This window comes from Hemiscyllium ocellatum, chromosome 20, assembly GCF_020745735.1.
Source record: "Hemiscyllium ocellatum isolate sHemOce1 chromosome 20, sHemOce1.pat.X.cur, whole genome shotgun sequence".
Lineage (NCBI taxonomy): Eukaryota > Metazoa > Chordata > Chondrichthyes > Orectolobiformes > Hemiscylliidae > Hemiscyllium > Hemiscyllium ocellatum.
Genome location: NC_083420.1, coordinates 39928333 through 39954579, shown reverse-complemented (window position 1 = coordinate 39954579; position 26247 = coordinate 39928333). Strand labels below are relative to the sequence as shown.

General features: G+C 41.4%; 1 protein-coding gene across 4 annotated transcripts in view; it reads right to left on the bottom strand.

Annotated features, from left to right (window-relative positions):
• Window positions 1-26247, bottom strand: part of mad1l1 (mitotic arrest deficient 1 like 1) — an 897160-nt gene that overhangs the window by 321905 nt on the left and 549008 nt on the right. For all 4 annotated transcript variants that reach the window (XM_060840293.1, XM_060840292.1, XM_060840294.1 and 1 more), the window contains exon 17: window positions 13887-14077. In XM_060840293.1, coding sequence (XP_060696276.1) covers window positions 13887-14077 — 191 coding nt within the window. The remainder of the gene's footprint in view (window positions 1-13886; window positions 14078-26247) is intronic.

Below are 26247 nucleotides of genomic sequence, written 5' to 3'. Positions count from 1 at the left end.
AATCTGTAAGCAGTCAATATTTTTTATAATCCATGTGACATTTTATTAATTCCTACTTTGAACCAGTCTGACTCACGATTGGAATACATACAATCTCTAACCTCACACCTTTAATGCATTGTTTGAGCTGAGATGTCACCTTCTTCTAAAAGCTTAAGTTATCTCGAGAATGTGACTTTATAGAAGTTCTGGGATTTACATATTAATGAATCGAAACCTGCAGCCCATTCTAAAAGATGAAAAATCTAACAGCAATCGAGGTTCGTTCAATATATTGCATCAGTATATGACAGTGTGATCTTTTGCTATAAATTCTGTGTCCTATGATCCTACTCCACTAGCTGTTTGACAAAGGAGCAGCACTCCGAAAGCTTGTATTTCCCAATAAACTTGTTGGATTTTAAACTGGTGCTGTGTGATTTTTTTAACGACATGGACTTCAGCAAGGCATTCGACCAGGTTCTGCATGGTACACTAACTAGCAAGATCAGACAACATGGATTCCAGAGGAAGCTAGCCATTTGGACACAAAATTGTCTTGAAGGGAAGAGACAGAAGGTAGTGATGAAGAGTTGATTTTCAGATTGGAGGCCTGTTATCAGCAGTGTGCCATAAGGGTCAGTGCTGTGTCCACTGCTTTTGATCATTTACATAAATCATTTGTATGTGAATATAGGAGGTAAAGTTAATAAGTTTGCAGGCGACATCAAATTGGTGGTGAAGAAGGTTATCTCAGAGTACAATGGGACCTTGATCAGATATGCCAATGAGCCAAGGCGTGGTGGGTAGAGTTTAATTTAGATAAATATGAGGTGCTGCATTTTGGTAAAGCAAACTAGGGCAGGACTTACACAGTTAGGGGCAGGATGCTGGGGAGTGTTGTTGAACAAAGGGGCTGAGGGGTGCAGGTGCATAGTTTCCTACAAGCAGAGACACAAGTAGACAGGATGGTGAAAAAGGCATTTGGCACACTTGCCTTCACTGGTCAATGCATTGAGCACATAGGGGTTGGGAGGTCATGTTGTAGCTGTACAGGACACTGGTAAGGCCACTTTTAGAATACTGTGTTCAATTCTGGTCTCCCTGTTATTGGAAAGATGCTGTTAAACTTGAAAGAGTTCAGAAAGCATTTTACAACAATGTTGCTGGAATTGGACTTTACGGAGAGGCTGAATAGGCTGGCAATATTTCCATGGAGAGTCAGAGGATGAGGGATGACCTTATAAATGTTTATAAAATCATAAAGGGCATGGATAGGGTAAATAGCCAAGCTGTTTTTTTTAGGGTAGGGGACTCCAAAACCAAACGGCATAGGCTTCAGGTGAGAGGGGAAAGATTTAAAAGATACCTGATGAACAATTCTTTCACACAGAACATGGTGTATGTACAGAACATGGTGTATGTACAGAATGAGCTGCCAGAGGAAATGGTAAAGGGTAGTACAATTACAACATTTAAAAGGCATCTGGATGTGTATATGAATAGGAAGGTTTAGAGGGATATGGGCCAAACGCTGGCAAATAGGATTAGATCAGTTCAGGATATGTGGTCAGCATGGACAAGTTGGACCGAAGGGTCTGTTTTCATACTGTACATCTCTATGCTCTATTTTCCTACACATTTCAATTCTGAAGAAGAGTCATACCAGATATAAATGTTAACTGTTTTCTCTCCTCAAATGCTGCCGACCTGCTGAGTTTCTCCAGCATTCTCTATGTTTGGTTCAGTTCATTTTCTCATCCCTTATACAGAAGATGCTGGATTCTCCTATTTCCCAATCAGGCAATTTTGGGAGAGCTGTCTGTTCCCAAACCTGCCATGCAAAAGTTTTTGGAAATGAGTTCTGCATGACTGTCAACATCAGAGAACTTTGGTGATGAGGTGAGATGCTTAATATTAACAAGCTGGAGACTAATGGCAACCACAATTAATGTATGTACCCTTTTTAACATATTCCCCTTCAAAAGAATAAGTCACACTTTATAGAATAATCATAGAATCTTTCAACAAAGGAGATCATTCAGTTTGTCATGTATGTGCCATTCCACTTCCCTGCCGTCTCCCCATAACTGCATTTTTCTTTACTCCCTCAACTATATGTCCAATGACCCTTTGTAAATTATTATTTAATTTTTCTCATCAACTTTCAGATAATACAAAAGAAAATTGGCAAATAAGTCAATAACTCTGAGAGTACTTAAGGAAGTGACCCTAGTAATATTGGATTCATTAGTGCTCATCTTTCAAGCTTCTACAAATACTGGAACAGTTCCTATGGATTTGAGGGTAGCTAATGTAAACCCATTATTTAAAAAAGGAGATAGGGTGAAAACAAGGAATTATAGGCTGATTAGCCTAACGTTGATAGTAGGAAAATGCTAGAATGCATTATAAAAGATTAAATTGGCAGAGCAATTGGTAAATAGTGACAGGATCGGACAGTCAGCACAGATTTATGAAAGAGAAATCGTGATTGAAAAATCTACTGGAATTCTTACAGGCTGTTATTATTAGAGTTGATAAGGGGGAGTAATGGGGGTTGCTGTGTATTTGAACTTTCAGAAGGCTTTCAATAAAGTCCCATATAAGAAATTAGCATTTAACATTCAACGCATGGGATTGGGGGTAGTGGACTAACATGGATAGAGAACAGGTTGGCAGACAAGAAACCAATAAATGGGTTATTTTCTAAGTGGCAGCCAGTGACTAGTTGGGTACGAAAGGAACCATACTTGGATCTCAACCATTCATGATATATGTTAATGACTTAACTGGAAATTAATTGTAATATCTCCAAGTTTTCAGACAACACAACACTGAGTGAGAGGGTGAGCTGTGAGAAGGATGCCGAGATGCTTTAGTGTAACTTGGGTAAATTGAGTGAATGGGGAAATGCATGAGGATAAATGTGGGGTTATCCACATTGGTAGCAAAAACAGAAAGGTAGATTGTTATCCAAATGGTAATAGATTGGGTCAACATCAGGTGCAATGAGGCCTGAGCCTCCTTGTACCAGGTGCAGCAGGTGGTGAAGAAGGCAAATGGCATATTAGCCTGCAGAGCAAGAGGATTTGAGCACAGGAGCAGGGATATCTTGTTACAATTGTACAGGGCCTTGGCGAGACAATATCGAGAGTATTATGTGCAGTTTGGGTTTTCTTATCTCAGGAAGGATATTCTAGCTATATTGGGAGTGCAACAAAGCTTTACCAGACTGATTCTTGGGATGGCAGGACTGACATATGAAAAGAGATGAGATTGATTCAGACTATATTCACTAGAGTTTAGACACTTGAGAGAAGGGATCTCACAGAACTTCATAAAATTCTAACAAGTTCAGACTGGCTACATCTAAAAAAGCATGTTCCCAAATACCAGGAAGTCCAGAATCAGGAGTCACAGGCTATGGATATGGATAGACCATTCAGGACTGAGATGAGGAGAAATTACTTCACTCACAAAGCCTATGGAATTATTTGCCATAACCAAACGGCTGACCTGAAAACAGTGAATGTTTTTTCAGGAGTTAGATACAGTTCTTACGGCTAAAGGGTATGAGGAGGAAGTGGGAACAGGTTACTGAATTGGATAATCAGTCATGATCATACCAAATGGTGGGCCAGGCCTGAATGGCCAAATGACCCATTCCTGCTACTATTTTCAATGCTTCTGAGATTAGATTCAGAGGTTAATTACAGTTAAAGAAAATATGTACAAACTTGATAGACCAAAATAGCCTGCTGTTGTTTTGCAAATTTTCATGATCCTAAGTCATTCAGGTTTCACAATGTAAGTAAAAACCTATGCGTTTTATTTAAAAGGTAACCACTGATAAAGAAATATGCTGTATATTGTATTCCTTGATCTCATCTCCTCTGAATTATTTTGAAGCTTTTGCAATCATTTCTGTAGATGTAAATTGGCAGCGACAGCTTCTGCTGCAGAATGCTGTGACATGACAATAAGATCCTTTCAGAATTGAGCTATTTTTAGGCATCTTTTCGAACAAGGTCTGTCTTTGAAAACTGAAGTTAAATTGGATGCAGCTTCAGATCTGTACAGATGAATCCAATTCAACTGAATGGTTTTCAGTTGATACTCAAATGGGAACAAGGAGATGTCATTATATTTTGTGGACTGAGGATTAGACTCACCAAACTTATTGATGCACTTAGAAATGGCGCTATAAAACAGACATGAATAAAATGCAGAACAATGATCAATTGTAACATGCATTTCACTGAAGGAAGTAAACCTGTGTAAAACATATGGTTAAAAGTACAGGTCAAGAAAAGGGAATACAGGAAATCATTTATTTAACAATGAATAAAAACAAAACTGAATAAACTGTTCACTGATATAATGGATTTGTAAAGATAAAAGATTAAGTATCAGACGGTATGTTTAATATATCATTACGATATTATGATCGGTGTCTTATGCGCCTTGTGGTAATTTCATCTCCATGAGACCATTTTAAAACATTGATATTTTAAAGAAATTTGACAAAAAGAGGATGGTTTATTGCAGTATCATTAACCTGTGCCTTGGAGTATGACACAATTCATTTCTCCAAATCCTCTAAATTCATATTCCCAACACTTGATCATCTTTCAGTTCCCATTCCTCTCTGTGCACTGCTAAGATCCCTTCCAGTGCAAAAACAAACCGAGAGCTCTGCTCTCCATTAATGATTTCCACACATTTCTTCCTTTTATTTTTGTGCTTTCCCACCTGATCAATGATTGTGTGATTCTCTGCACTTTGAACTTATTAGTTTTTTTTATGAAACCTTCTGAAGAAACTGAATATTACATTCATATCTTAGACAGTCAATTTCCTGGTCTAAATTCGTCTTAGGGAAGCAGTGAGGAAGCAAAATACTGTGGATGTTGGAAATTGGAAACAAACTTCTTCAGTTCTGAAGCAGTTATACCAAATTCAAAATGTTACCTCTTTTTCTTTTTCCAATAGGAGACCAGAATTGCATGCTATATTTCAACAGTGGCCTAACCAATGTCCTGTACAGCTGCAACATGACCTCCCAACTCCTGTATTCAATACTCTGACCAGTAAAGGAAAGCATACCAAACGTCTTCTTCACTCTCCTATCTACCTGCGAGTCCACTTTCAAGGAGCTATGAACCTGCACTCCAAGGTTTCCTTGTTCAGCAACACTCCCAAGGATCTTACCATTAAGTGTATAAATCATGCTAAGATTTGCTTTCCCAAAATGCAGCACCTCGCATTTATCTGAATTAAAATTCATCTGCTACTTCTCAGCCCATTGGCCCATCTGATCAAGATCCTGTTTTAATCTGAGGTAACCTTTTTCGCTGTCCACTACACCTCCAATTTCAGTGTCATCTGCAAATTGTTAACTATATGTCTTATGCTCACATACAAATAATTTATATAAACAATGAAAAGTAGTGGACCCAGCATCGATCCTTGTGGCACTCCACTGGTCACAGGCCTCCAGTCTGAAAAACAACCCTCCACCACCACCTCTGTCTTCTACCTTTGAGCCAGTTCTGTATCCAAATGGCTAGTTCTCCCTGTATTCCGTGAGATCTAACCTTGTTAACCAGTCTCCCATGGGGAACCTTTTCGAATGCCTTACTGAAGTCCAGATAGATCACATCCACCCTCTGCCCTCATCAATCCTCTCTGTTACTTCTTCAAAAAACTCAATCAGGTTTGTGAGACATGATTTCCCATGCACAAGGCCATGTTGACGACCTCTAATCAGACATTGCCTTTCCAAATACATGTACATCCTGTCCCTCAGGATTCCCTCCAACAACTTGCCCATCACTGATGTCAGGCTCACTGGTCTATAGTTCCCTGGCTTGTCCCTATCACCTTTCTTAAACAGTGGTAACACGTTAGCCAACTTCCAGTCTTCCGGCACCTCACCTGTGACTATCAATGATACAAATATTTCAATTAGAGGCCCAGCAATCACGTCCCTAGCTTCCCACAAAGTTTCAGGATACACCTGATCATGTCCTGGGGATTTATCCATTTTTATGCGTTTCAAGACTTCTAGCAGTTCCTCCTCTCTAATATGGACATTTTTCAAGATGTCACCATCTATTTCCCTACATTCTATATCTTCCATGTCCTTTTCCACAGTAAATACTGATGCAAAATACTCATTTAGTATCTTCCAAATTTTCTACACTCCACACAAAGGCCGCCTTGCTGATCTCCCGAGATACCCTTTTGTCCTTATGCCAGGATTGGAGGATTTGAGCTATAGGGAGAGGTTGAACAAGCTGGGGTTCTTTTCCCTGGAGCATCGGACCCTGAAGGGTGACCTGATAGAAGTTTACAAAATCATGAGGGACATGGGTCGGATAAACAGACAAAGTCTTTTCCCTGGGGTGGGGGAGTCCAGAACTAGAGGGCATAGGTTTAGGGTAAGAGGGGAAAGATATAACAGGGACTTTTAAGGGGCAACATTTTCACACAGAAGGTGCTGCGTGTATGGAATGAGCTGCCAGGGGAAGTGGTGGAGGCTAGTACAATTGTAATATTTAAAAGGCATTTGGATGGGTATATAAATAGGAAGGGTTTGGAAGGATATGGGCCAGGTGTTGGCAGGTGGGACTAGATTGGGTTGGGATATCTGGTCGACATGGACTGGTTGGACTGAAGGGTCTTTTTCCGTGCTGTACATCTCTATGACTTTCCACAGTTGCTGCCAGAGACCTGCTGAGTTCCTCCAGCATTCGCTGTGTTTATTAGCAAGCAAAGCTACTATGTCATACGTAATGGAAAGAAAGGAAGAGTCTTGTACACAACCTGTTTTCACATTTCTACGTAACCGTCAACTATAGAACATCATGCATTGGAAAAATATGACTTTCCGGTAGTAAATATTCAAATACTTTTCATAGGAGTGTAACCAGCCAAACGTTGACAAGAATGACATCATATTAGCATCGTGACAAAAATCTTTGTTAATAAAGTAGGTCTTAAGTTCTTAAACAAAGCCAGAAGTTATTGGAAAAGCTCAGCCGGTCTGGCAGCATCTGTGGAGTGAAATCAGATTTAAGATTTCAGGTCAAGTGACCATTCCTCATACCTCAGTTCAGGTCACTTGACCTGAAACATTAACTCTGATTTCTCTCCACAGATGCTGCCAGACCTGCTCAGCTTTTCCAGCAATTTCTGGTTTTGTTTCTGGTTTACAACATCTGCAGTTTTTTTTAGGTTTTGAGCTCTGCCTGAAATAAAGGGTGAAAGGAAGTGAGGCAGTGAGGGTCAGGGACAGCTATTCAGAGTTAAACACCTAGGCAGCTGAAGGCACTGAAAACCAAAAAACCCAAAAGGAGGGGTAAGAAATATAATTACTGACAACAACAAAGTTATTTTTAGATAGGGATGATCTATAAGAACACAGGAGAAAGGAGCAGAAACAACATACCATGAAGCCGTTGCCTTTATTTAATGAAATTTTATCTTAAGTCTATCAATTATTGAGAATTTCTAACACATTAAACCTCCCAACAGAAACTTTATACAAGTACTCTCTCACATCGTAAAAGGGTCATGACCCAGATTAATGCATCATTTTAGCCAAGACAATGAGAAAGAAATGCAATTATTTGGCACCACAACAGTTCCATAATGTCCACAGTGCTTTATGTAGAATAAAGCATTTTCTAAAATGTGGTTACTGTGGCATTTTAGACATCTACAACAATTGCTATCACCGCAAGATTTAATTCAGATGAAATGTCTTTGTCTAGAAACCCAGAGAGTAGTTACAATGTGGAAGATGCTACTAGCTGAAATATTTAAGGTGAACAATATAGATGTATTCAAGTAGAAGATAGATAAGTAATTGATTTTAGTTTGCTGTGTGCAAATCAGAAGTTGCATTTCCTAAAAGTATGTCATTAGATGTAAAGTGCTTTCAGATGTTTGATGATCAGGAATGATGCAATATAAATGCAGGTCCTTTGTTTCTGTAGTTCCTGGATGGGGCAGCCTCAGTTCTTTTCACATACCTATAGCCAGTCATGGCAAGGCCCACTCCTTGTCATTTCAAATGCTGAGAAATTTAGCTGAGGTAGCACTAAGGCTTCTTGATGTTGGGATGCTATATAGAACTCGAGTAGGGGGTATTACAATCTTACCTCAAGGCCATTCTGATCAGTGTTCAAGCACAGCTATTTACTTTGTAGAAGTGGACAACCCCACCAAATGCATATATATCAGCCCACATTTTGAGAGTCTCGGATACAGTTAGATAACTGTCCCATACATTTTGTTGAACTTAGTTTGGACAAAGATAGAATTGCACAGAATTAACTTCACTTCACTTACCTTCTCAATATAGCCTTTCTCACTTTATCTTATTTCTTGTAAAATTACTAATGTTATTTACCTTAACTACCCCAAGACATAGTGAGTTCCCAATTCTGACAACAGGTTAGGATACTTTTCTTGTATAATTCCGTATTAATCATTAGTGATTACCTGATAATAATGGCACAATTTCAGTAAATACTTTGCATTGTTGATAAGCTAGGTTTTAAAGTGGCCATTGGGCTGCTGAGGTGAAGATATTTTTACAGCATTAGACAAGGTGCAAAAATCCAAACAATGTTAGTTCCACTTCAATTATTTTAAGGAAAATCTAATCAGCTCTCACTAGAAAAGGTTATAAATCTTGGCCAGCTAAATCTAAGCTAACCTTTATCCTGTTTAACTTCATCTGTTAATCCAGTACTGGGCTAGTTGCAAACCCCAGAACCATGTTTATGAATATCTAACAGACATCCACAACTGAGTTTTCCCAGTACTGTGTATGCTAATTTCACTCTTCGTTTTGTCGTCTGACTTAAAGTTTTCTTTAAATAGATAATCATCAACTGAAATAATCAAAATCAAACCATACAATTCAAATTTTGAATGCCTCAGATGCAAATTTATAATGATTTTTCAGTTATACTTAAGAATCTTCCAGAAAGAAAAATCTAGCCAAAAGCTGGTGCACAGTGACATCATTCCCATCACAGGTTGAGAAATCATCTGAGCAATTACAGAATTCATTTTAATCCAATATGAAAATTCAAAAGCACACAGAGCTCAACATGTGCTTATTACTTGACTCACTCTATTACACTACAAAAAGAAAAGTTGCCAAAATTACATCAATCTGGATAAAAAGATAAAACTCTTTAACAGTGCAATCTAATTAGCAGAGCTCTGAGAGACACTGGATTTAAATTGGTTGCAGAGCTCATTAAATGTTTCCCAATGGAGATGCTCCTTCTGACTTAGGTGCAATAATTGGTCTGTTACACACCAAGTTACAAACTTCACATTGGAATAAAACAGCTTGAAAATTTTGAGGAGGAGGAGGGATGGAAAAAAAGTTAACTTCAAAGCATCAAGGGAAATAGATGCACAGCGAACAACAAATGGCACTTCTGAGACGACACAGTGTTATCAAGAGTTTGTTACAATATCTGTTTAGTTAAACATGAGACAGTCAAGTACACGAGATACCTATTTGACAGTGCAATGGGTCCTCAGCTCTTTACTAATGACATGTGAATGGTATGCATATGGTATATGTATAGCTGGTTGTTACCAGCTACTCTACACATACTTAAATATGAAAGGAAAATTAAAATCATAGCACCAGAGTTAAGCAATCAAATTGGCCCCAGTAGCACAGCGACGAAATGCAATTAGGCATATTCTTTGTTGTTTTGGAAAATATTAAAGGAGTATGCATCATCAATACTTTCTTCCAACATGTAGTGCTTTACATTTGAACTGAACAAATTTCACTTTCCATGCTCTGAACAAACATACCTGGCTTGGAAGTCATTTTGTATTTCCTGATTTTCCTTCTTAAATTAACAGCCTTGCTCGTTTCAGATTTTTAATTTTAACCACTTTGTTCTTCATGACTCAAAATGTACCCTCCATGCCTACAACTCTGTATGCAATCAATGGTGTTTTGTAATGACTTCAAAACAACGTTAGAGAAAGTGAGATGATGATTGTATGATTTTCTAGAATTCACTTAGGAAGGCACTTGCTTAAAATGATTAGGAGTAGTTAGACACAATCCTTTCTTTATACGCTAACTATTCCTTGGGTTGTTGTACAGATAATGAACCAACTCCATCTGCTTGGTTGAATCTTTCAATGCAAAGTGATAATCATCAAATAACTGACCTACACACATGTGGAGCATTTGTCTACAAAGTTTAAACTTCAAAGAGCTGATTTGTGCTACCAGGGTCACAATGCAAATAAGGCTTAGGCAAGGTTTGCGCTACTTACCCAGATGTCAGCTCCAGAATTGCTGTTCTGTTCATTTCTTGTGAAATTCTGATTAGCAGCAATACTCAATCCATCACCCAACTGACTCCCAATCACATTCCTGATCTAACCACTACATTCTTGTTGGTTGCACATTCATTCCACTGAGGCTCTTCAAGATCCTTAAACACTTAAGCGAATGCAACAGCTATTGCTCTGGGAGCGGTGATCCACCCCGACCAAACCTGTGCTGTACCGGGCAGGAAGATCTCTGAGAGTCTCGCACTCCTCAGGGATACGATCGCCTACATGCAGGACAGGGGGGTGGACACCTGCCTCATCAGCCTGGACCAGGAGAAAGCCTTTGACAGGATATCGCATACATATATGAGGGATGTCCTCTCCAAAACGGGCTTTGGGGAGGGAATCTGCAATTGGATCAGACTGCTCTGCACCAACATTGTCAGTGCAGTCTCAATCAATGGGTGGGAATCAGATAGCTTCCCTGTAAGATCTGGAGTCAGGCAGGGCTGCCCTCTCTCTCCTGCCTTGTTTATGTGTTGCACAGAGCCATTTGCCGAATCCATCAGGAAGGATGCGAGCCTGAGAGGGGTGACTATTCCTGGCAGCAGGGGCCTACAGGTTAAGGCCTCCCTGTACATGGATGACGTCGCCGTTTTCTGCTCGGATCTGCTGTCCGTGCAAAGACTCCTGTGCATCTGCGACCAGTTCGAATGGGCCTCGGGGGCCAAGGTAAACCGAGGCAAGAGCGAGGCCATGCTCTTCGGGAACTGAGCCGACCAATCATATATCCCCTTCACTGTCAGGACTGACCACCTGAAGGTGCTGGGTATTTGATTCGGGGGTGCTGGGGCGTGCGCCAAGACCTGGGAGGAGCGGATCAGGAAGATGAGACAGAAACTAGACAGATGGGAGCAACGGTCACTCTCCATCGCGGGAAAAAAACCTGGTCATCAGGTACGAGGTACTCTCAGTATTGTTGTATGTGGCACAGGCCTGGCCTATCCCCAGGACCTGTGCTGCCGCAGTCACCGGGCCATCTTCCACTTCATGTGGAGATCAAAGATGGACCGGGTCCGAAGAGATACCATGTACAAAGACCGGTGCAATGGGGGATAAAACACTCCCAATGCCACCCTTGCCCTGATGGCCACCTTTGTGTGTGGCTGCATCAAGCTGTGCGTGGATCCCCGGTACGCAAACACCAAGTGTCACTACATACTGAGGTTCTATCTGTCCCCGGTGTTGCGAAGGATGGGCCTGGCCTCGCTGCCGTGGAACGCTCCGAGTAGTTGGACCGTTCCGTACCACCTGTCCTTCGTGGAGAAATTTCTGAAGAAAAACACCTTTGACCACAAGTCCATCAAGAAGTGGTCAGCACGTAGCGTCCTTGAGACCCTTCGGGAAAAGGAGAGGGCGGATCCTGTTGAGTGGTTCCCTGAGCAGACTGTCAAAGCAATGTGGCAGAATGCCTCATCGCCAGAACTTTCCAACAAGCACCAAGACATGGCTTGGCTGGTGGTGAGAAGGGCTCTACCTGTGAGATCGTTTATGCACGCTCGGACTCTCTGCCGCACAGCACGCTGCCCTCGAAGTGGCTGCGGGGGGGACGAGACTGTCACACACCTCCTTCTGGAATGTGCCTATGCAGAGGAAGTCTGGAGAGGAATGCAGTGGTATTTGTCGAGGTTCGTCCCGAGCAGCGCCATGACGCGGGACTCCGTGGTCCACGGCCTGTTCCCCGGGACGCACACCGAGACGAATATCAACTGCGCCTGGAGGATCATCAACTCTTGAAGGACGCTCTCTGGGTGGTCCGAAACCTGTTGATCTTCCAGCTGAAGGAGTTGACCCCGACTGAGTGTTGCAGACTGGCACATTCCAAGGTCCAGGACTACGTGTTCAGGGACGCGCTGAAGCTTGGGGCAGCTGCCGCCAAGGCGCGGTGGGGAAAGACCACCGTTTAACATCTGCTTGCCTAAAGAAGATCAAGGGGCCCATGCAGTCATTTGGACTCTGCTGACGCCTCAGCTCAATATATGAGTGAGAAATGCACAGATCTGTATGTAATAATGAAAATTCTGAGCTGTGTATGTAAATGTGGAAATATGTATGGCATTACCTAACGTACAGTGTATCAAATTATTATAGGAATATTTTATGAATAAAGTATATTTTTGAAATTAAAAAAAAATTGCTGGGATCTCTGCACTGCTCTATTTTGCCCATGCACCCCATGGATGTCTAGCTGTATATCGTTTACATGCTAGGACTGAAAAAGCTAAGTCTGTAACTGTTTTTGCAACTAGTAGCAACATGTCAGCATTGCCATTGACTGGGAGATCTTGTGTCAGGTTAATTGGTTTTTAGTTGTCCTGTTAAACAGAACAAGTCAGTTCCATCACTCTCATCTAATGGAGCTAGGGAAATCAAGCTCAATTCCTTTCCCAGCTGAAATGCAATTCCAATAGTCAATTTCAGAAAGTCATGAAGAAATGTTCATACAGGCTCATCCCAGATTCTCAGAGTTAGAAAAGAATGTGTGGTACTCAGTGACCTATAACTTGTCCAACTAAGAAACTAGCAAGGTTTAAATCCAATTATTATTTATTTCTCAGGATCATGACACGGTTATAACAGAGAAGGGAATCATTTAGTCCATTGTGTCTGAGCTGGTTCTCTGAAGTAGCAATTCCCCGTCTTCTGCCAATATCCTGCACATGCTTCCTTTCAGATAATAATTCAATTTTTTAAAATGCCTTGATTGATCTTGCCTTCACCATATTCTGAGGATGTGCATTCCAGATGCTAAGCATTCACATCTTGATTTCATTACTTTAATTTTGGTCAGACATTTTACCTTTAAACCACATTCCTTTGACAATATGGCACAATGCTATGGTTCATGGTCTTCACTGAACCATAAGACTACTCTTCATTCAAAACATGTGAGCTGGAGACAGCAAATGAAATTTGTTTTATTTGTGACAAAGTGCTGCATTTGCGAACAAACATCCTTGCATGATGTTAATAACTCTTATTCATGTGCTTCTGCACTCTGCAAGGTTTCAGCTTTATCGTCCAAACTAGGTTCCATATCATGGATAAATACTAATTCTGCTCGGACATATTCCCCCTTAAGCAAAATATTACAAGACAGACAATATACAATAATCAATCATTAAAAAGTTAAAAAGTTCTCAGCGACTCTCTGGGAAATGACTAATGGCAAATGAAGTCCAAGATTAACTCAATGAGCTACACAGCCAGATTCTAAGAAGCTCACCTTGAACACGAATGGTGGTTTAGAATGAAATGCAACCTTTAGAGTACAACTAGTCAAAAAAAACCTAGAAGCTGTGGTACTAAATTATGCCACCGAATGTCACAGAGCAACTAAAATCAATACAGTGAGATGCTTAAATAAAGAATCCCATGAAAAATTAAATCCAGTATCTGGCAGTAAACACAGTTAAACTCAGCCAGAAATAATGAACAACAGTCACTTCAAATAACATTCTCTTCATTTCTACCAAAGTTATGTTCCCCCTCCTCCATTATGCTCTTACCTTGAACATTAGGCAATCATCTTGATGTTCTGCGTACATTGATGATAGCTTATACTGATTCTCAGTAGTGACATCAATCTTATAACCTGTCAGGGTGTAGCAGACAGCTCGGAATTCCTGAATCTTCTTTTGGAACACCTCCTTCAATCGTTGGTTCTTTAACTCCGCGCTGTTCACCTGTTTGCGCATCTCTGAATATAAGAACATGCCATTATTTTATGGGCAGAGATAATATGATGAACAGCTTTATGCATCTACAAGACAAAACTTATCTGAAGTCAAAAAAAGTGAAAATAATTGCAACTAGCTGATATCTGTAAGTGAGCTGTAACACTGAAATCTAATTGAGTGGGCTCTCATAGCTTTTATTGAGAATAGTGGGAACACATCAGTAAACTTGAGGGCTTCAGATAAAAATTGAAACTGCAGGAGTGAATCATAAAGATTAATTACCCAAATGTGATATGGTGCCAATAAAAGGGTATTAAACTATATTTTACTCTAGTTTATCAGAATTAATCAGATCATAGAATTAAAGAGGTACATAAACCCAAACTCACTGAAATAACTCAGCCTGGTTGGAGTTTCTCTGAACACAAAAACATTATTTTAAAACATCATATTATTTATAATAAATTTACTCTTTGCATAACTAGTCTTAACCGTACTTTCAAGAAAGTGTCATTGAAGACTGTATTGAATAATACTTAGGAGAAATTGGACAACTACTTCAAAAAATAAAAAAGCAGCATTGATAGGCCCATATTAGCAGAATGTTCTTAATTTTTGGACAATTTTGAATGATACCTCATGTTTGAGTTTTTTTTAATTCTATTCGTTTTTGAAAGAAAGTGATTCTTTATTGTCAGAAACATCAGAAAAGATCACATACATGAATAAATCATAACCTTCCTGCCCTGTGTGCAAATTAGTTGCGGCATTTTTTACATCACAATCATGGAGACACTTCAAAAATGCATTTCATTGGCTGTAAAGCAATCTGAATCATTCAGCAGTCAAGTAAAGCATGATATAAACACTTCTTTCACTGGTTGCTTCCACAAGTGTGAATTTATAAAACAGTAGGAACCGTAAATATGAAACAGACACATATGAATTCAATAGAAGTTTAGGAGAAATATCTTTAGATTAGATTAGATTACTTTAGATTAGATTAGATTAGATTACTTACAGTGTGGAAACAGGCCCTTCGGCCCAACAAGTCCACACCGACCCGCCGAAGCGCAACCCACCCATACCCCTACATTTACCCCTTACCTACCACTACGGGCAATTTAGCATAGCCAATTCACCTGACCTAAACAGCTAAACAGAATATGGAACTCATTATTGCATGGGTTTGGATTTTATAGGGTAGGAGGCTGGGTCTGGGTGGGATGCTATTCAGAGGATTGGTGTGGATTTGATGGGTTGAATAGCCTGCTTCTACATTTGTAGGGATTCTAATGGAATCGTGGCCTGGGCAGGACATGTCAAGTGTATCCAGGCAGGCTTAACCAGGCAAACTGAAGTTGAGCAAGAAATGGGGGCATGGGGTTCTCATTTGGGAGATTATTGCATATTGTAGCCATCATAATTTCCCACCATACACATTATGTATCCCCTTCTAAACCACCGACCCTCATTGCCGTTCATCTCTTTTTAACACCCCACACTGTGAGATATTGTGTTATACAGTATCTTTATTAACTCACTCACCAGCTCACTATATTCATTAATATAGGTTCTTGCTCATTTATTCATAACTCTTTACTCACCCATTATTTAGTATAACACGGTTTCATTTATCATTCATAAAACTGCAATGCTGCAGTATATTTTACTATCCAAACTTTTTAAAAAACACTTTCCAATCAAAAAAACCCTTTCAAACTCATTAGTGCATTTTCACACCTGAAGAGCCCCTGCTATAAACAGTGTTCACCTCTGAATAAGTGTGAACAATACCATCCCCATCAAGTCTCCATGAAACATTATAATATTAATCAGCTTTACCAACCTCTCCTGGTCCTGAATACATCCTCCAATTAGTAATTATCTGTTAAATACCTTTTAATTGGGCCATTATCCCTTTAAGAAACTAACAAAACAGCGCTTCCATGAAATTGCATGAATGAATGAAACTCATACTGACAAATAGTAAATAAATCTCACAATCCAGCTGCAATAATCAGTTTAATATCTTTTATTCTTTTATTAAGTACAGATATAATTTCTAACCTATGAAGAGCATTTAGGCATAGTACTTTTACTAACATTACTAATTTAAAAGACAAAAAGACTAACACTTCTTAATTATGCAAGCAAACTCGACAGACTCCCTGAATCCCATCAGAAGTAACATCACTCGGCACAGGTTTTAACCCACCTCGTGTTTCCCAGAAAAGCAGGCCCTCAAACTTTGTACAGAGGAACCTTGATTATTGAATATCGGATTTTCCAAAGGAGATCTCGAGGTCCCGATAGAAACATTACATTTGGGGTTGGGGATGGGCAGGATGCGGTGTTGGACAGGGTTGGAGACGGGCGGGATGCTGTGTTGGACAGGGTTGAGGATTGCAGGCGAGAGTTGGGGCAGTGTTGGATGGGGTTGGGGGTGAGAGGGGGGCAGTGTTGGATATGGTTGCGAGGGCGAGGGTGAGGATGGTGTTGGATGGGGGCACGCGCGCAGTGTGTTGCTGCCTAGTCTCCTGAATGGGGAGCGGACTTAACAGAAAACTCCAAGCCCCAGAGGAGAGGCATTGAATCAATTAACCGAACAAAATGATGCCGCCCATCTTGTTCAGATAATTGATGGTGCCCTGTACACTGTTGGCATTTTAATATATGTAAGACCTGAGTATAAAGGGGCTCTTGTAAGAACTGTATTTCGGGATTCTATTGCAGCCTCAAACTTGTGCTGTGACTGCTGAATAAAAGAGGCTATTTCGCCACTGACCGGTCGTTATTTGAACATGATCTCACAACAGCTTCTAACCTCTTAAAACCTTGGTTTCTCTCAATTTCCCTGTTCAACCCTGCCTGCTAGGCCCAGCTGATACCTCTCGGTCTTATCTTCATTCTGGCTTCCATGATCACGACTTCTATGAGTGTGTGCAAATTTGGTGCGGCTTGGATTACAGATAGGACTTCCTCCCCAGGTAGGACATAAGTCTCACCTGGAGCCTGACAATGCCCCATTGCATGTATATTGGCTGCAGGGTAGCCAGTTTTCTTCTGAGCAGGCTCCTGACCAATCTTTTAGCTTGAAAAGTGGGGACTGGGGACAATGACACTCCCCAGCCTGACAACCCTATAAAACCCAACAATACATAATAAATCTCGATGCATCCTAAAGATACAGAAAACTACATCTTTTCTAACCAATTCTGCTTTATGACCAATAAACCAGAATTCAATTAGTACAATAAACAATCCCCATGACAGATCATGCTTGTGGTGCCCAGTATAAATCTGAATGAAGGAATGTTTAATGGAAAAAGTAGATAAAAAAGATGTGACAAAAAAGTGGCAACATGAAATACAAGGCATACATGCAAGATTGAAATGTAGTATCCATACTGTTAAAATCACACGACACCAGGTTATAATCTTCGAGGAGAAAGGGAGGACAGGGGATCTCCCATCCACTGCCTCCAACCTCATAGTCCCACAACCCCGCACCGCCCGTTTCTACCTCCTGCCCAAAATCCACAAACCTGACTGCTCCGGCCAACCCATTGTCTCAGCCTGCTCCTGCCCCACTGAACTCATCTCGGCATACCTCGACACTGTCCTGTCCCCCTTAGTCCAAGAACTCCCCACCTACGTTCGGGACACCACTCACGCCCTCCACCTCCTCCATGATTTTCACTTCCCTGGTCCCCAACGCCTTATCTTCACCATGGATATCCAGTCCCTGTACACCTCCATCCCCCATCACGAAGGACTCAAAGCCCTCCGCTTCTTCCTTTCCCGCCGTACCAACCAGTACCCTTCCAATGACACCCTCCTTTGACTGACTGAACTGGTCCTCACACTGAACAACTTCTCTTTCCAATCCTCCCACTTCCTCCAAACCAAAGGAGTAGCCATGGGCACCCGCATGGTCCCCAGCTATGCCTGCCTCTTCATAGGATATGTGGAACAGTTCATCTTCCGCAACTACACTGGCACCACACCCCACCTTTTCCTCCGCTACATCGATGACTGTATCGGCGCTGCCTCGTGCTCCCACGAGGAGGTTGAACAGTTCATCCACTTTACCAACACCTTCCACCCCGACCTCAAATTCACCTGGACCGTCTCAGACTCTTCCCTCCTCTTCCTAGACCTTTCCATTTCTATCTCGGGCAACTGAATCAACATGGACATTTACTATAAACCAACTGACTCCCACATCTACCTAGACTACACCTCCTCCCACCCTGCCCCCTGTAAAAACGCCATCCCATATTCCCAATTCCTTCATCTCCGCCGCATCTGCTCCCAGGAGGACCAGTTCCAATACTGTACAGCCCAGATGGCCTCCTTCTTCAAGGACCACAGTTTCCCTCCAGACGTGATCAACGATGCCCTCCACCGCATCTCCTACACTTCCCGCTCCTCCACCCTTGAGCCTTGCCCTTCCAACCACCACCAGGACAGAACCCCACTGGTTTTCACCGACCACACCGCCAATCTCCATATACAGGGTATCATCCGCCGTCATTTCCGCCATCTCCAAACGGACCCCACCACCAAGGATATAATTCCCTCCCCTCCCCTATCAGCATTCCGAAAAGACCACTCCCTCCGTGACTCCCTCGTCAGTTCTACACCCTCCCGCCAACCCAACCTCCACTCCCAGCACCTTCCCCTGCAACCGCAAGAAATGCAAAACCTGTGCCCACACCTCCTCCCTTATTTCTCTCCAAGACCCCAACGGATCCTTCCATATCCGCCACAAATTCACCTGCACCTCCACACACATCATCTATTGCATCCGCTGCACCCGATGTGGCCTCCTCTATATTGGGGAGACAGGCCGCCTACTTGCGGAACGTTTCAGAGAACACCTCTGGGACACCTGGACCAACCAACCCAATCATCCCATGGCTCCCCCTCCCATTCCACCAAGGACATGCAGGTCCTTGGACTCCTCCATCGCCAGACCATAACAACACGACGGTTGGAGGAAGAGCACCTCATCTTCTGCCTAGGAACCCTCCAACCACAAGGGGTGAACTCAGATTTCTCCAGTTTCCTCATTGCCCCTCCCCCCACCTTGTCTCAGTCGAATCCCTCAAAAACCTAGCACCACCTTCCTAACCTGCAATCTTCTTCCTGACCTCTCTGCCCCCACCCCACTCCGGCCTATCACCCTCACCTTGACCTCCTTCCACCTATCACATCTCGAATGCCCCTCCCCCAAGTCCCTCCTCCCTACCTTTTATCTTAGCCTGCTGGACACACTTTCCTCATTCCTGAAGAAGGGCTAATGCCCGAAACATCGAATCTCCTGTTCCTTGGATGCTGCCTGACCTGCTGCGCTTTTCCAGCAACACATTTTCGACACCAGGTTATAGTCCAACAGCTTTATTTGGAAGCACTAGCTTTCAGAGGACTGCTCCTTCATCAGGTGGTTGTCACCAGAAGGAGCAGCGCCCCGAAAACAAGTGCTTCCAAACAAACCTGTTGGATTATAACCTGGTGTCATGTGATTTTTAACTTTGTACACTCCAGTCCAACACCGGCACCTCCAAATCAATAATATCCACACTCATATCTAACTTCAGTTTGTGGAAATTGATTTCCTGCCACAAGTTAATTCACACTCTTAGTTTTAGTCTTTTGCCCATTGAGATTGTGAAGTCTGGATTGTGGATACCACGTGTATAAACTTATCATTTCATGCAATCATATCAATGAGTTCCGAAAAATTACTCCAAATGCTTTTACAAAAATATTTCAACTAACTATTTTCTCGAGTAACTGTAATTCCGAATGTCCAAAATATAAGGTTTACTCCAGATTTTTTTTTAACAAAAGCAGTCACCTTAGTAAGTGCATTCATTTAATAGTAACATCATTAAGATAGTCTCTAAGTGAAAATTTTAGTCATACAAGCTGCGAGATAGCTGGTGTGGAAAGTAGAATTGATTTTTTTAAAGAAGTTGCTCATCTCAACTGGAGGCGGAATTGGGTTATTTTGGCAGAAATTAAGCCAGTATCTAACAATGTTGACAGAATGTAGTGGCATCACTAGAATGCAGGCAATTGGATAACTGTTCCATTAATGTTTGAATTGGTATACATAATTTATGGTGGTTGGAATTGATTTTACACATTATATTTTGTTCTCAGTTCACTGCATTTTGTTTACCACAATTTGTCAAAACTATTTAAATTCATTCTGTAAACAGACTTTGGTTGATTTGCTGTTTGCTGTAAAAGAGATTTTTTTAAAAAAGTCTTGCTGTCTGGCCTGTCTCGCACCCTTTTATCTATGGCCAGGACAGACACATGTCAAGTGGTATCCAGGCAGGCTTATCGAAGGAAACTGGTGTTGAGCAAAAAATGGGAATATGGACTCCTCCTTTGGGGAATTATTGCATATTGTAACAATAGACATTACCACTGCATTGCTCATAACGGGTTGAGTTTGTAGTTTCATTGGACACCGTATAACGTTAGGCTTGATCGAGGAATATATTTGGATACTGGATGCTCTTGTTAGAAATGCCCTGTTCCTTTCTGATAAAATCTTTCACTTTAAATGAGCTCGTGAAATGAAATAATTGTTAGCACATGAAGACTGCTTTCAGCACACTACTTAAAGGAGTTGCTCTGAATAGCTTTTCATATAAATGCAAATATAATTTTTTTTACCAGAAATTATGGTTTACATAGAACAAAACCACTGCTCATTATTGACGCTTACACAGAATAATTAGTGTATCGCGAAGTATGCAAGAAAAGCGTCTTGTATAACATACTGGCCCAGCATAGATAGGAAGATAGAGGAAGAAACCAGTGCCAACTGATTGATTTTTATGGTTTTTTTAAATCCTTTTCTTCTTTGTTGCTAAGGAAAAACATGCAACTTTCACATGGCTGAAACCTTTTACATGTGATACTTATCTCTGCTTCAGGATAGTGTAAAATCATTCCATACACGGTGTTATCTCTGTAATACATGAAAGACATCTAGCAATTGAGAAAATCAAATATGATTTTATTTACAACATAGAGATAATCCTGATAAATTCTACACCATTCAATGTTACTAGTCATGAGTTGTTACATTAGAATCAACAACTGATGAAGGAAAATGTTATCCACTGACAATCAGTAACAGTATTGAATAGCTAATCAGATAGAAGTCTGGAATCTATAATTTGATTTAACACGTCTTACTTGTGTCAGTGCTTTAGGTTTTAATAACTTTTTTTAAAAAGGGACTTCATCCTTTTACATTCTTCCTTTTTTCAAGATTTCCAGCTTTTCTCCTATTGAACATGGAATTGTCCAATACAGCAGGAAGTATGGTACTTGATACCTCTGCTGGCTCTTTCAAAGTGTTATTACATTTATTCCTCTCTTCTGCCTTCTCCCTATTGCTCTGAAGTTAAGGCTATCAAACCCAATTTATCTTTGTGGTGTTCACGCTTACACAAGTCTTCTTTCTCCCTACTTTATTGATCCCAATAACAGATCTGCTGTTTCTTTCTGTACTATGTACATTTCTAGCTTCTTCTTAAACGCATTGATGAGGAGAGACTTGAAACACTGGGTTACGTTTTAATAAAGGGGGAGTAATTGCACAATTGCCTGAAGAAATATCAGAGTTGCTGATCCATTAAAGAAAGCTTCAGATCACAAAAAAGATATATTGTATTACTACAACAAAATGTTTTGAGATTATAAACCTATTTGCTGACAGACACTGCCAATCAATGAAAATCAGGCCGACGATGGCCGATAAAATTTCCAAACCCACAATAAAATCATCTATTCTGTCAAGCTTTTTCAGCTGACAACTAGAAAACATGAAAAGAAATAAAGAAAACGCTGGAGAAATTCAGGTCTGGCAGCATCTTCACAGACAGAAAGAGTTAATGTTTCAAGTCCAGTATGACCTCTGAGATGTTTTGTTTTCAATTCTGAAGAAGAGTTGGATCGAACTCGAAAAGAATTCTGGGTAATCCAAGATGGAGGATGGGAAGAATTTCTGGCTGTAATAGCTGCTCCTTTTTTGAGGTATTTTAGGTGCTGGAGGTGATTTCCTCGAATTCCAGGAGCAGCAATTACTGTTTTATTACTAGTGCTATGTAATGAACCAGACTTTATAAAAGATCTTAAAGTAAGGGAACACTTAGGAAGCAGCGATCATAATTTGGTAGAGTTCAGTCTGCAGTTTGAAAGAGAGAAGGCAAAATCGGATGTAATGGTGTTACAGATAAATAAAGGTAAATTATGACGGCATGAGAGAGGAACTGATGAAAATCAACTGGAAGCAGAGGAGCCTAGCAGGGAAGACAGTAGATCAAAAATAGCAGGAGTTTGTGGGTATAATTGAGGACACAGTACAGAGGTTCATCCCCAAGAAAAGAAAGATTATCCGGGGAGGGATTAGACAGCCATGGCTGACAAAGGAAGTCAGGAAATGTATCAAAGAAAAAGAGAGATCCTATAAAGTGGCCAAGAGCAGTGGGAAATCAGAAGATTGGGAAGGCTACAAAAACAAACAGAGGATAACAAAGAGAGAAATAAGGAAGGAGAGGATAAAATATGAAGGTAGGCTAGCTAGTATTATTAGAAATGATAGTAAAAGTTTCTTTCAATACATAAGAAACAAACGACAGGCAAAAGTAGACATTGGGCCACTTCAAACTGATGCTGGAAGACTAGTGATGGGAGATAAGGAAATAGCTGGAGAACTTAATAAGTACTTTGCATCAGTCTTCACAGTGGAAGACATGAGTAATATCCCAACAATTAAAGGAAGTCGGGGGCTGAGTTGAGTATGGTTGCCATTACAAAAGAGAAAGTGCTAGAAAAGCTAAAAGATCTTAAAATTGACAAATCTCCTGGCACCGATGGGCTACATCCTAGAGTTCTGAGGGAGGTGGCTAAGGAAATAGCGGAGGTGTGGTTAAGATCTTTCAAAAGTCACTGGAGTCAGGGAAAGTCCTGGATGATTGGAAGACCGCTGTTGTAACCCCATTTTTCAAGAAAGGATCAAGACAAAAGATGGAAAATTATAGGCCAATTAGCCTAACCTCGGTTGTTGGTAAAATTCTAGAATCCATCGTTAAGGATGAGGTTTCTAAATACTTGGAAGAGCAGGGTCGGATTAGAACAAGTCAACATGGATTTAGTAAGGGGAGGTCGTGCCTGACAAAACTGTTAGACCAGGGAAACCCAATGGATGTTGTATATCTAGACTTCCAAAAGGCCTTTGATAAGGTGCCACACGGGAGGCTGGAGAGTAAGGTGAAGGTCCATGGTGTTCGAGGTGAGCTACTGGCATGGATCGAGGATTGGCTGTCTGACAGAAGGCAGAGAGTTGGGATAAGAGGTTTTTTTTCGGAATGGCAGCCGGTGACAAGCGGTATCCCACAGGGTTCACTGTTGGGGCCGCAGCTGTTCACATTATATATTAATGATCTGGATGAAGGGACTGGGGGCATTCTAGCGAAGTTTGCCGATGATACGAAGATAGGTGTACAGGCAGGTAGTACTGAGGAAGTGGGGAGGCTGCAGAAGGATATAGACAGGTTGGGAGAGTGGTCCAGGAAATGGCTGATGAAGTTCAATGTGAGCAAATGCGAGGTCTTGCACTTTGGAAAAAAGAATACAAGCATGGACTACTTTCTAAACGGTGAGAAAATTCATAAAGCCAAAGTACAAAGGGATCTGGGAGTGCTAGTCGAGGATTCTCTAAAGGTAAACATGCAGGTTGAATCCATGATTAAGAAAGCGAATGCAATGTTATCATTTATCTCAAGAGGGTTGGAATATAAAAGCAGCGATGTGCTACTGAGACTTTATAATGCTCTGGTTAGACCCCATTTGGAGTACAGTGTCCAGTTTTGGTCCCCACACCTCAGGAGGGACATACTGGCACTGGAGCATGTCCAGCAGAGATTCACACGGATGATCCCTGGAATGGTAGGTCTAACATACGAAGAACGGCTGAGGTTCCTGGGATTGTACTCATTGGAGTTTAGAAGATTGAGGGGAGATCTAATAGAAACTTACAAGATAATACATGGCTTGGAAAGGGTGGACACTAAGAAATTGTTTCCGATAGGTGGGGAGACTAGGACCCATGGGCACAGCCTTAAAATTAGAATGAGTCAATTCAGAACAGAAATACGGAGACATTTCTTCAGCCAGAGAGTGGTGGGCCTGTGGAATTCATTGCCGCAGAGTGCACTGGAGGCCGGAACACTAAATGTCTTCAAGGCAGAGATTGATAAATTCTTGATGTCACAAGGAATTAAGGGCTACGGGGAGAATGCGGGTAAGTGGAGTTGAAATGCCCATCAGCCATGATTAAATGGCGGAGTTGCCTCGATGGGCCGAATGGCCTTATTTCCACTCCTTTGTCTTATGGTCTTATGCTGCATTATGTTGCATTATTTTGGAACTTTGGAAAAAAGTCAAAACAATAGCAGTTTTAGAAGGGAGAACAACAGACAAAGGAATCACATGAGGTCAGTGCAGGAGAGAGAGAGAGAGAAAGAGAAAGAAACTGACACTGCCTTTGCTGTTTGAATTCATGTATCGCTGGACATCAGAGTGCATCTGGGAAAATTAACAAACAGTGAAATTCACAACTAATCTTGAAGGAATTATTGAGTGAAGTTCAATAATTTGAAGGGTGGTAAGGACAAGCCAGGGAACTATAGACCAGTGACTCTGACGTCAGTGGTGGGCAAGTTGTTGGAGGGACAGATGTACGTGTATTTGGAAAGGCAAGACTGATTAAGGATAGTCACCATGGCTTTGTGCGTGGGAAATCATGTCTCACAAACTTGATTGAGTTTTTTGAAGAAATAACAAAGAGGATTGATGAGGGCAGAGCGGTAGATGTGATCTACATGGACTTCAGTAAGGCGTTCAACAAGGTTCCCCATGGGAGACTGATTAGCGAGGTTAGATCTCACAGAATACTGGGAGAACTAGCCATTTGGATACAGAACTAGCTCAAAGGTAGAAGACAGAGGGTAGTGGTGGAGGGTTGTTTTTCAGACTAGAGGCCTGTGACCAGTGGAGTGCCACAAAGATCGATGCTGGGCTGTCTATTTTTTGTCATTTACATAAATGATTTGGATGCAAGCATAAGAGGTACAGTTAATAAGTTTGTAGAAGATACCAAAATTGGAGGTGTAGTGGACAGCAAAGAGAGTTACCTCAGATTACAATAGGATCTGGACCAAATGGGCCAATGGGCTGAGACATGGCAGATGGAGTATTATTTAGAGAAATGCGAGGTGCTGCATTTTGGGAAAGCAAATCTTAGCAGGACTTATACACTTAATGGTAAAGTCCTTGGGAATGTAGCTGAACAAAGAGACCTTGGAATGCAGGTTCATAGCTCCTTGAAAGTGAAGTCGCAGGTAGATAGGATAGTAAAATAGGCATTTGGAATGCTTTCTTTTATTGGTCACAGAGTATTGAGTACAGGAGTTGGGAGGTCATGTTGCGGCTGTACAGGACATTGGGTAGTCCACTGTTGGAATATTGCGCGCAAATCTGGTCTCCTTCCTATTGGAAGGATGTTGTGAAACTTGAAAGGGTTCAGAAAAGATTTACAAGGATGTTGTCAGGGTTGGAGGATTTGAGCTATAGGAAGAGGCTGAATAGGCTGGGGGTCTTTTCCCTGGAGCGTCGGAGGCTGAGGGGTGACCTTATAGAGGTTTACAAAATTATGAGAGTCTTTTTCCTGGGGTGGGGGAGTTTAGAACTAGAGGGCATAGGTTGAGGGTGAGAGGGGAAAGATATAAAAGAGACCTATGAGGCAACGTTTTCACACAGAGGGTGGTACGAGTATTGAATGAGCTGCCAGAGGAAGTGGTGGGGGCTGGTACAATTGCAACATTTAAGAGGCATTTGAATGGATATATAAATAGGAAGGGTTTGGAGGGATATGGGCCGGGTGCTGGCAGGTGGGTCTAGATTGGGTTGGGATATCTGGTCGCATAGACTGGTTGGACTGAAGGATCTGTTTCCATGCTGTACATCTCTATGACTCTATGAAATGTTAACTCTGTTTCTGTCTCCACAGATGCTGCCAGAAATGCTGAGTTTCTTCAGCAATTTCTGTGTTTGTTCCAGATTTCCAGCATCCATAGTATTCTGTTCTTAGAAG